Genomic DNA, 10,304 nt, shown 5'->3' with positions numbered 1-10,304 from the left:
AGAGGAGAGAGAAGGAGAGGGGACGCGCATGCGCTCGAGCTCAACGCGGCGTTGTGCAGGAGAGAATTTCGGCATGTCTAGCCCGCGTTTCAGAGGAAGAGTGGAGAGGGGGAGAGGGAAAGTGGAAAGGGAATGTGGAGAGGGAAAGTGGTGAGGGAAAGTGGAGAAGAGGTGTGGAGAGGGGAAAGGGGTCGAGGACAGGGGAATGGTGAAGGGGAGTGGAGAGGAGGTGTGTGGAGAGGGTATGCGCATGCGCAGTAAGGGTGGTCACGCCGCACACCACCACCACCACCACCACCGGATTGAGCTCGACCTTAAGATACTTCGCATGTAAAAGCTTTGAAGAGTGTCGCCGAGCAGACGTGAGATCACAGACTACAAAAGGTGAACAACTCGTCAGCGCCAAAGTCTACGTGGAGGGACTCGTGAAACCGGTGAATATGAAATGACTTTAATTATTCTGGAACGTTCTGGAGTGTTTGGTTTTGAGCGCATGAAAAATAATTGTTACCCATTGCTCTTAAATTCAAGTGAGCTGTATCGCAATAGATACCAGGCAAATGCACGCTGAAACAGCTTCGTTAACTTCAGCTACCGCGAAAAACGTCGCTAGTTTCAAACTGAGAACTTTATATCTAAAGCTTGGAGAGCCTCGGGAGTTATTTGCCGACCCCAGCGTTGTTGAGCGAGTATCGCATCATACACCTCACTACCACTGCATATCATACGCAAACTAATGGATTCATTCAGTGTTTAAACCGCGCACATGGCGATGTGCTGGTCATGTACGCTTCATACGACCACTCCAATTGAGATAGCACACAGCCTTTAGTTACGCATGCATTTCCGATAAATTTCTTTTAAATTTCAATCTAGGTTGATTAGAACTTTTAGATATTCATGCTGATATACTATTTGCGTTTATCTCATTAATGATTATTGCCACATGCCCTCCACAAACTTTGTTCTTCCAATGAATTGACTCAAAATACATAACCCGGGAGTCTATTTGCCTCAGAAAATCGATACGAAATGCCGGGGTAGCCTTATACCCATGTAAGGAGTCTTCATCTTACCGAAAATTGCTGAAATTTTACGTGACCTAACAGCGGCATGATTACGTGGCACGCCTCATTGAATGGTTTTACAAATTTTCACTACAAGAGAATATCTAACGTGCCCAATAACCAGTGCACATAGGCCTCCGTCAAAACTGGGACCACTGCGGCTGCTACTAAATCCGCGACATTCTGGTTAGCACGCTAGGACAGCTACCACCTTACCATCGCAGAGACAGTGACATACAAATACTTGGTTCATTATATATTAAATGCGAAGCATTTCTTTTTGCGACTGAGCGTATCTTTTTGCGACTGAGCGTATCTATCTATCTATCTATCTATCTATCTATCTATCTATCTATCTATCTATCTATCTATCTATCTATCTATCTATCTATCTATCTATCTATCTAGCCGCCTACGAATTTGTGCTGTCCTGGCCGTTTCGTTCATGGTGTGTATACCAAAATTGGTATGGCACACCATGACTGTATGGCAAACATAAATGACTAGTCATAACATGAAAATGATGACATGCATGTCATGTACAGCATGATTTACATACCACAGTCTTGGCGCTCTTGCGACCATTTCCTTAATTTGATATATACCAAAATTAGTATGGCTTGACAAGACTGTATGGCGAACATAAATAACAGGAGTTATCATGAAAATCATGACACGGATGTCATGTACAGCACGACTTACGTGCCACGCTCAAGATGCACTGGCGGACGTTTCGCTAGCTTGATATACTCCAAAATTGGTATTGCGCGACAGGACTGTGTGGCCAGCATAAATAACGGGAATTAATATGAAAATCATGACAAGCATGTCATGTACAGCATGACTTGCGTGCTACGCTCATGTTGCGCTGGCGGCCGTTTCGCTAGTTTGATATACACCAAAATTGGCCATGCGCGACAAGACTGTGTGAGGAACATAAATAACAGGATTTAATGTCAAAATCATGACACACATGTCATGTACAGCAACGACTTACGTGCTACGCTCATGGTGCGCTGGCGGCCGTTTCGCTAGCTTGATATACACAAAAATTGGCATTGCGCGACATGACTGTGTGACGAACATAAATCACAGGAGTTAATGTGAAAATCATGAGAGGTGTCATGTACAGCATGACTTACGTGCCAAGCTCATGGTGCGATGGCGGCCGTTCCGCCAGATTGATATACACCAAAATTGGTATTGCGTGATATGACTGTGGGACGAACATAAATAACAGGAGTTAACATGAAAATCATGACACGCATGTCATGTACAGCATAACTTACGTGCCACGTTTATGGTGTGCTGGCGGCCGTTTCGCTTGATTGACATACACCAAAATTGGTATTGCGCGGCTTGACTATCTGACAAACATAAATAACAGGATTTAATATGACAATCGTGACGCGCATGTCATGTAGGGCATGATCTAGACGCCACGCTCCTGGTGCGCTCGCGGCCGTTTTGTTAACTGGATATATACGAAAATCAGTATGGCACGATAAGAGTGCGTGTTGATTATCACGCATCGTATATATATACCAAAATGTACGTTTCATTAGCATGGCATAAACCAGATTGTACATGCATGCATTCATGACGAACTTGTGGTATATAGTGAACTAGATGTCACGACATGAATGACTTCATTTGCCTCAATCACAAACAATACGATGTATGCAGATATTTGCTGGCTGCTTCGCATTACATCGATTCCCACATTGCGTGGGATCTTCCGGCTGTTTTGAGTCGGTATGTATAAATGCCAAACGTGCATTACCCACTCATAACACTACTAACCAACGTGGTCTGTGCTCGCCACTTTTACTGTGATTTGAGTAAACAGTTTCATAATACTGTTTACTCAATAAACCTAATAAACAGTTTCATATTCACCGGATTAAGTAACTGCTGTCTTTATCGTCACAGCTACATCACAATATTCATCATCATTCTTACAATGTACTATCATTGATTCTTGACTGATTTAGTCTGCTAGCTCGTGACGGCATGGACTTCTGTTCGGCATTGTCATTATTTCTTACCGTGATAACACTAGGATGCTCGTTTCGGAAAAATTTAGGAGTCCATGTCAGGGTCTTTGGTCGCAAGGAAAGAATCGCTATTCTATATGATATAAAAATTCACACAGATGCAAAAAAAAACATCGACGATTAGATACTGCCTAATGCAAATTTTGAGCGCAGCTGTTTAGATATTTTGATCTTGCGATCAGTTGAGGGAAACGGTTCTGCTTCGGCGGCGCGCACCCCCGGATGCTGGCGCCGGCGACGTTGAGCCTCTGCTCAGGCAGCTCCTTTAGCAGCAGCGGCAGGCGACGCACTTCCGCCAGCTGGGGCGCTCATTGTTCAGAAGGAATTGGCTGAGGCTATTTGTGACCTGTTCACGATTTACATTAAGAAGAGAATGCCGTGAGAGCGTGGCTGGCGCAGACAGTGTCGTGCAACCCACGTCGCATCAACCACCGCAGAAAGGAGCGTAGTGCGACAGCTACGCTAACTGCGAGACCGCACAAGGGAGCCTGTGAGCACGTTCCACGACAGCCGACGCACGACGGCGTGTACTGCAGTGGTGCCGCTGGAGGCAGCCACGTGACCTGCCGTCTAGCCACTGTCCTTCCCTCTTACCCGCGCTCTCCTTGCTATCGCCGTCTTTCATCTTCCGCTGCCCTCCGCGTTCGCTCAATTTCGTCCTGGTTCTCTCTGCTGGTTACGATGACACCAACGCCGCTAAACGCAGGAATGGGCGCCTGAGGGCTGCGCTCTAAAGCTTGTTCATAATGGGCAACTTCAGCGCAGAAAACTAGATGAAAAAAATTACACCATCTCCCGCTAAAGGGGACCAGAGGCGATGCGAAGCAGCCTTTGTGCATGTCGAGCCACGTTTCATCCGTAGCAGTTTCCCGCCGACGTTGCCGTTTGCGCTGGGCTTCCCTAAGCCGGAGCTCGGGGTTCGCTTGCCGACGTTTATGTTGCGCTTCGGCGCGTCCAGCCTTCCGCTGCTCCGCGATCTCGGCAGGCGTTAAGGTATTACTGCATCTGGCGCCGACGTTGACGTTGGAAATCATGACACCGGCGCAGTGACTGAGCGCATGTGCGACCTAACGCGAGCCTTTTATTTAAGTGAGGAGGAGGAGTGGAGAGGGGGAGAAAGGAAGTGGAGATGAGGTGTGCGGAAAGGATTTGCGCATGCGCAGTAAGGGTGGTCAAGCCGCACACCACCACCACCACCCGATTGAACTCCGCCATAAGATGATTCGCGTCTAAAACCCATGTGCCCGCTGGCGCATTCCAAACATAAAGCGTCCTTTCTACAAACACACGTCTTCATCTACTTCTCCCAAGCCTCACAGGTTAACCCGATTTCGTGTGCTAATGCGCGACAGGTGTGTTTTCCTGTCACGAGAAGCGCGAGCAGGCACAAGTGATTGCAGACACAGTGGCTTGCCGGCTCTCATGATAAACAAAGCCTTGTGGCAGTCTATTTTCTCTCTTTCGTCCTTGTTCGCCCTATCGGTTACACCGAAGGCGACACTGCTCAACGCACGAATGGGCGCCTAAGAGCTGCGCTCTAAAAAATAGGTATCCTGGATTTCAGCACGTATGGAAAGCAGCCCTTTTACATGACAGGCAGATGTTCGACACCAAAGCTATGCAAGCGCATGCAATGTATTAGGAAGAACAAACCCTATACGAATACCATCCCTATTGAAAATCGTGGGTTGGTGGATGCTGGAATTCTTGGTGGATAAGGTGGAAGCAATAGTGGACAAGGTGGAAAGAATAGTGGATGGGGTGGAAGCTGTGGTGGTCATAATGGCTGATGATGGCGAGAGTGGAACAAATGGTGGCAGGTGGTGGTGGTGGTGGAGAGCATCTTTTGGTGTTAAGTGGAAATGCTGGCTGATGGTGGCGAGCAAAACATGTTTTGGTGGATGACTTGGTGAACAAGCTGAATGACGGTGGCATAATGACAGTGCAGGTGACATTATGTGAAATCACTGTCACTTCTAATGTTTTCCTGTTGAATGTGCCGAAGATATGTTTAGAGTTCAAAGAAGTTGTTGTAACTGAAGTGTAACCCTTATCAGTTCTTGGCTCAGTTATAGCCAAAGCTTCTATCTCTTGTTTGACTTACCTTGTTTCCCTTTTCCTCTTTACTTTCTGTCTTTATATTTGCAACGTACACTGAAAATAAACGCCCATTCTACCTGCTTGTCAGCTTGTGTCTACTTCGCTAGCGCCAACGCGCAGGGCTCGACAAAACGATGTAACAGTGGCGAGGAGAAACGGAAAGAAAACACTTGGATTCAAGCAGGACGGCAGCTACGCGACCTGACGAGGCTACGAATCGACGATGGCTCACTAGCAACTGCCGGACTTCGACGACGAGAAAGACAACTGGAAGGCGTATGTCATCAAGGCAGAAGCGTACTTTGAGGCAACGGGGGTGACAGAGTCAGCCAAGAAACGGGCGTTGTTGGTGGCAGCCTTAAGTACTCGCACTGTCCAGATATTATCAGGAAGAATAGCGCCCAAGACGCTTAATTCTTTGGAGTACGAAGACTTCGTGAAGGCCTTCGACGAGTTCTTTGATCCCAAGCGCCATGACATTGCAGAAAGTTTCCGCTTTTTCAACCGCTGCCAGCTCAACGGTGAGTCTGTTCAAGAATTCATTACGGAGATTCGCCGTATCGCGGATAACTGCAATTTTGATACCATGCTCGACCGAATGCTGCGGGATAGAACAGTGTGCGGCATCAGATCGAGTGCGCTGCAAAAGCAGATGCTAACAAAGAAAGATCTGACGTTAGAGAACGCAGAAACAATGGCCTTCGCAGCTGAAGCTGCAGAGAATGACGCCCGTAAAATGGCCGGCGAAGCATCAGCTGTGCTCAGAATCAAGGCGCAGTCGTCCACAAGCAAAAAGGGACTCGCTGAATGCGGGCGTTGTGGCAGTGTCAGACATAACAGTAATGCCTGCCGTTGGAATAACGTGCGTTGTTATCGTTGTGGTGGACGCGGTCACCTAGCTCGAAAATGCCAGAATTATGAAACCGCAAAGTTTCGAACTCAAGAAGCACCCTCGGAAATACGCGGCCGAGTCCTGGCTGTTAACGAAGGGGAAACAGATGAAGGCGTAGAGGATAGCCTGCAAATTTGGACGCTAAGGTCGACGCGGGAGGAAACTGTGAAGCCCCCAATACGGCGCCACTTCACGTGGGGAAGTGTTGACGTATCAATGCTTATTGACACTGGTTCACCGGTCTGCGTCGTGGCACGTCAGGTTTTTGAGCAGCACAAGAACGCTTGGCCTCCGCTGAAGCCATCACGCATAAAGCTGTCGTGCTATTTGGGAAAATTGCCAGTCCTTGGGGAGATCCTGTTGCCGCTATCGTACGTCGGTGCAACCGTAGAATGCCCGTCGGTAGTTCTAGGTTGCTGTGGTCCAAGTTTATGTGGCCGAGACCTAATTTTTCTTCTGAGCGACGCAGGCGCCCCAATTCTCAGCCTCTCAGCTGAGCCGCCGACTGCACGGCCGTCTACCAACACGCAGATCCTTTCTGATGTAATCTCCGAGTTTCCGGATGTCTTCAGCTCGGAACTAGGCCTCATCAAAGGACCTGCGGCGCACCTGCAGCTGAAGGAGGGAGTCACACCCAAGTTCTGTAAGGCCCGCTCTATTCCTTTTGCACTACGCGACAAAGTATCAGAAGAGCTGGATAGGCTGGTGGCACTAGGCGTTTTGTCACCGGTACCACATTCCGAATGGGATACGCCCATTGTACCAGCGCTTAAGAAGAACGGCACCGTTAGGATTTGTGGCGACTTTAAGGTCACCTTAAATGCGGCATGTGAGCTGGAACAATACCTATTGCCAGTAATCAATGACATGTTCGCGTCCTTAAACGGCGGCAAGCATTTCAGTACACTAGATCTAAGGGATGCCTATAACCAAGTTCCGCTTCATGACGAATCGCGCCAGATGTGCGTAATTAACACACACAAAGGTCTTTTCTGCTACAACAGATTACCTTTCGGCATTGCCTCTGCGCCAGCTATTTCTCAACGTAGGATGGAAACTGTTCTCCAAGGCTTATCAGGCGCGCAAGCTTATCTGGACGATGTCTTGGTGTCCGAAAAAAAATCACAGCACATCCACGGAGTGAATGATGATGAGTGGGCGAAGCTGCGGAGGTTCATCGGTAAACCGTGAATCTTCCGTGAATTCTGCCCAGTACATCATCACCGTCGTGAGATTTCATTGTTTAGAAAACCATTCCTTTAGAAAACATCTGGCGTCTTTCGTTAAGCAGCTGGCGTCTTTTCGTTTTGCTTTAGAAACATCTGGCGTTCTTTCGTTTTGCTTTTAGAAAACATCTGGCGTCTTTCGTTGGTTTATTTCATCAATGAACGGCGTTTTGAACAAAATTTTTATTGTTTAATCACGCACAGGAGAAATCTCACCAGGCACTACCTTGGAGGTAAACAATGGCTGCTAATGTGAATGAGAGACAGAAGAAGTCGGCTTTTAGCTAACACTTACACTTGTACTTCTACTAACGTTTCCTAGTGGAACATGCCAATGGCTGCTAATGGGGAATGAGCGACAGAAGAATTCGGTTTTTAGTTAACGCGCACGCTGCGAATTTTTTATTGTTCAACAACGCACAGGAAAAATCTCCCACTGGCACCACCTTGGAGGTCAAGATCTGGTACTAGCGTTACGACTGGTTACGCACTACGACTACGACAACTACGAGGGACAAACGGGTGCCGCTTTAAGGAGCTTCGCCCCTAAAAGCAGGAAGGGGCGACGTGCTCAAAGTCGTCCTGCAACGGTTCCGGGAGAGTGGTGTTAAACTACGCCTTGACAAATGCAAATTTCGGCAGGCGTCTGTTACCTATCTTGGCCATCGAATCGATCAGCAAGGGCTGCACCCAATAGAAGAAAATATCGAAGAAATCGTTGATGCTCCCAGCCCGAAAAATGTAGCCGAGCTTCGTTCCTTTCTTGGCATGATCAGTTTCTACTCAAAGTTTTTGCCGAACATATCGTCTCTGCTCGTTCCATTGTATCGGCTACTGGAAAAAAACAGACGTTGGGACTGGACAGAAGAACAACAAACCGCGTTTGACAAAGCAAAACAGTGTTTGCTGCAAGCGCGGGTATTAGTGCACTACGACCCTTCACAGCCGCTGAAACTAGAGTGCGACGCGTTGCAAAGAGGCATCGGCGCAGTGCTTTTTCACACAAAAGGGAACAGGAACGAGCCTATCGGGTTCCGTTCGAGAACATTGTCGAAAGCCGAACAAAATTATTCACAACTTGAACGAGAAGCGTTAGCCCTGGTATTTGGAGTAATGAAGTTCCGTGATTATCTTCTAGGCCGAGAGTTCATCCTCGTCACTGACTACAGCCACTCCTGGGCCTGCTGAGATCGGATCGGCCAACTCCACCGCTGGCAGCTGCTCGTATACAGCGCTGGGCGCCGTATTTGGGCGGATTCCGCTACAAGCTGCAGTATTCTCCAGGCAAGCAGCTCCTGAACGCGGACGCCCTCAGTAGGCTGCCACGAGAAATTTCGGAGCCAACCGCGGACGGTGAGCCACCCGAGTAGGTTCTGGCTCTCGCATCCGTACAGGAGAGCGCAGTCTCGACAGCGGAATTGCAGGCGCTAACCGCCAGCTACCCTGTACTGGCCAAGGTTGTGCAGTACACAAGGAATGGATGACCTACAAGCGCTAAAGCACTTGAACGAAGACTACTCCCTTTTTTCGACCGCAGACTCGAGCTTTCGCTGGCACACCGGTTGCTCTATTGGGGCCGTAGGATTGTCATTCCAGACAGCGCGCAGCAGAATGTTGCACATGCTGCACGAAACTCACCAAGGATCATCGGCGATGAAGGCAATCGCTCGGTCGGCTTTCTGGTGGCCTGGAATGGACAACGACATCGAACAAGTGTCAGCGAGGTGCACAAGCTGTATTCAAAATCGACCCATGCCGGCATCTGCCCCGCCAGTTAGCTGGCCGACATGCCAGGAAAGCTGGTCGAGAGTACATGTAGATTTCGCGGGACCAATAAATGAAAGCATGATCCTTGTTCTTGTAGATGCTCACAGCAAACGGATCGAGGCCGTACCAATGAAGCAGGCGACCACATCTTCGACTATCACTTGCCTGCGCAGCTTCTTCAGCAGGTTCGGCATTCCGCGCGCCCTTGTTTCAGATAATGGGACGCAGTTCTCTAGTGAAGAGTTTGCCGATTTCATGAATAAGAACATAACTCACCTGCGCACGGCTGCGTTTCATCCCCAGTCGAATGGCCTTGCAGAGAGAGCTGTTCGAACCGTGAAAGCTGGGCTGAAGAAGATTAACCAGGGCGGATTAGAAGATTGCCTTTGCAGACTACTCTTCAATTACCGGAGAGCACCCCTCGCATCGGGCAATTCTCCTTCGGAGCTTCTCCTGGGATACCAAATTCGGCTTCGTCTGGACACGTGCTTTCCTCCCTTGATTGCAGGAAGATCAGGTGAATCAGATGAGTGGACCCTGGCACCGGACGCGAATGTTTACATCCGCAACTTTGGTAAGGGTGAAAAGTGGAAGACCGGCACGGTACAGTCGACCGACGGAGCGAGGATGGTGACAGTCGAGACGCCAGAAGGCCTTGTTCGGAGACATGTGGATCAAGTTCACACAAGGAGAGACTCGGTTGAACCCCAACGTGACAGGGAAGGGGATAGTATGCCTAAGTCGAGAACTACGCAAGAAACTTCCGGATCAGGACCAAGCGTGAAGGCGGAACTCCGTGAGCCACCACACCAGCTGCAGTCATCATCCCCAACCCAAGACCAGGAAAAGCAGAAGACCAGGGAACCTACAGTGACCACAGAACTCCGGCGCTCAACACGACAGCGTAAACCTGTGCAGCGTCTCCAGTATTATTGATGGAGAAGTGTTGCAACTGAAGTGTAACCCTTATCAGTTCTTGGCTCAGTTATAGCCAAAGCTTCTATCTTTTGTTTCACTTACCTTGTTTCCCTTTCGCTCTTTACTCTCTGTCTTTATATTTGCAATGTACACTGAATATAAACGCCCATTCTACCTGCTTGTCAGCTTGTGTCTACTTCGCTTGCGCCAACGCGCAGGGTTCGACAAAACGATGTAACAGAAGCCAACGCCGATCATTAAGCTTTCCAGCCCGCTT

General features: G+C 48.7%; 1 protein-coding gene across 1 annotated transcript; it reads left to right on the top strand.

The window, feature by feature from the left end:
• The first annotated feature begins 9,187 nt into the window (after window positions 1-9,187).
• LOC119405859 (uncharacterized protein K02A2.6-like) lies at window positions 9,188-10,045 on the top strand. The gene has a single exon (XM_049419524.1). The coding sequence runs from the start codon at window positions 9,188-9,190 to the stop codon at window positions 10,043-10,045; it is 858 nt and encodes a 285-aa protein (XP_049275481.1).
• Window positions 10,046-10,304: the final 259 nt, after the last annotated feature.

The sequence above is a fragment of the Rhipicephalus sanguineus genome, chromosome 9 (assembly GCF_013339695.2).
Source record: "Rhipicephalus sanguineus isolate Rsan-2018 chromosome 9, BIME_Rsan_1.4, whole genome shotgun sequence".
In the NCBI taxonomy this organism is placed as follows: Eukaryota; Metazoa; Arthropoda; class Arachnida; order Ixodida; family Ixodidae; genus Rhipicephalus; species Rhipicephalus sanguineus.
This window is presented reverse-complemented; position numbering and strand designations above follow the sequence as displayed.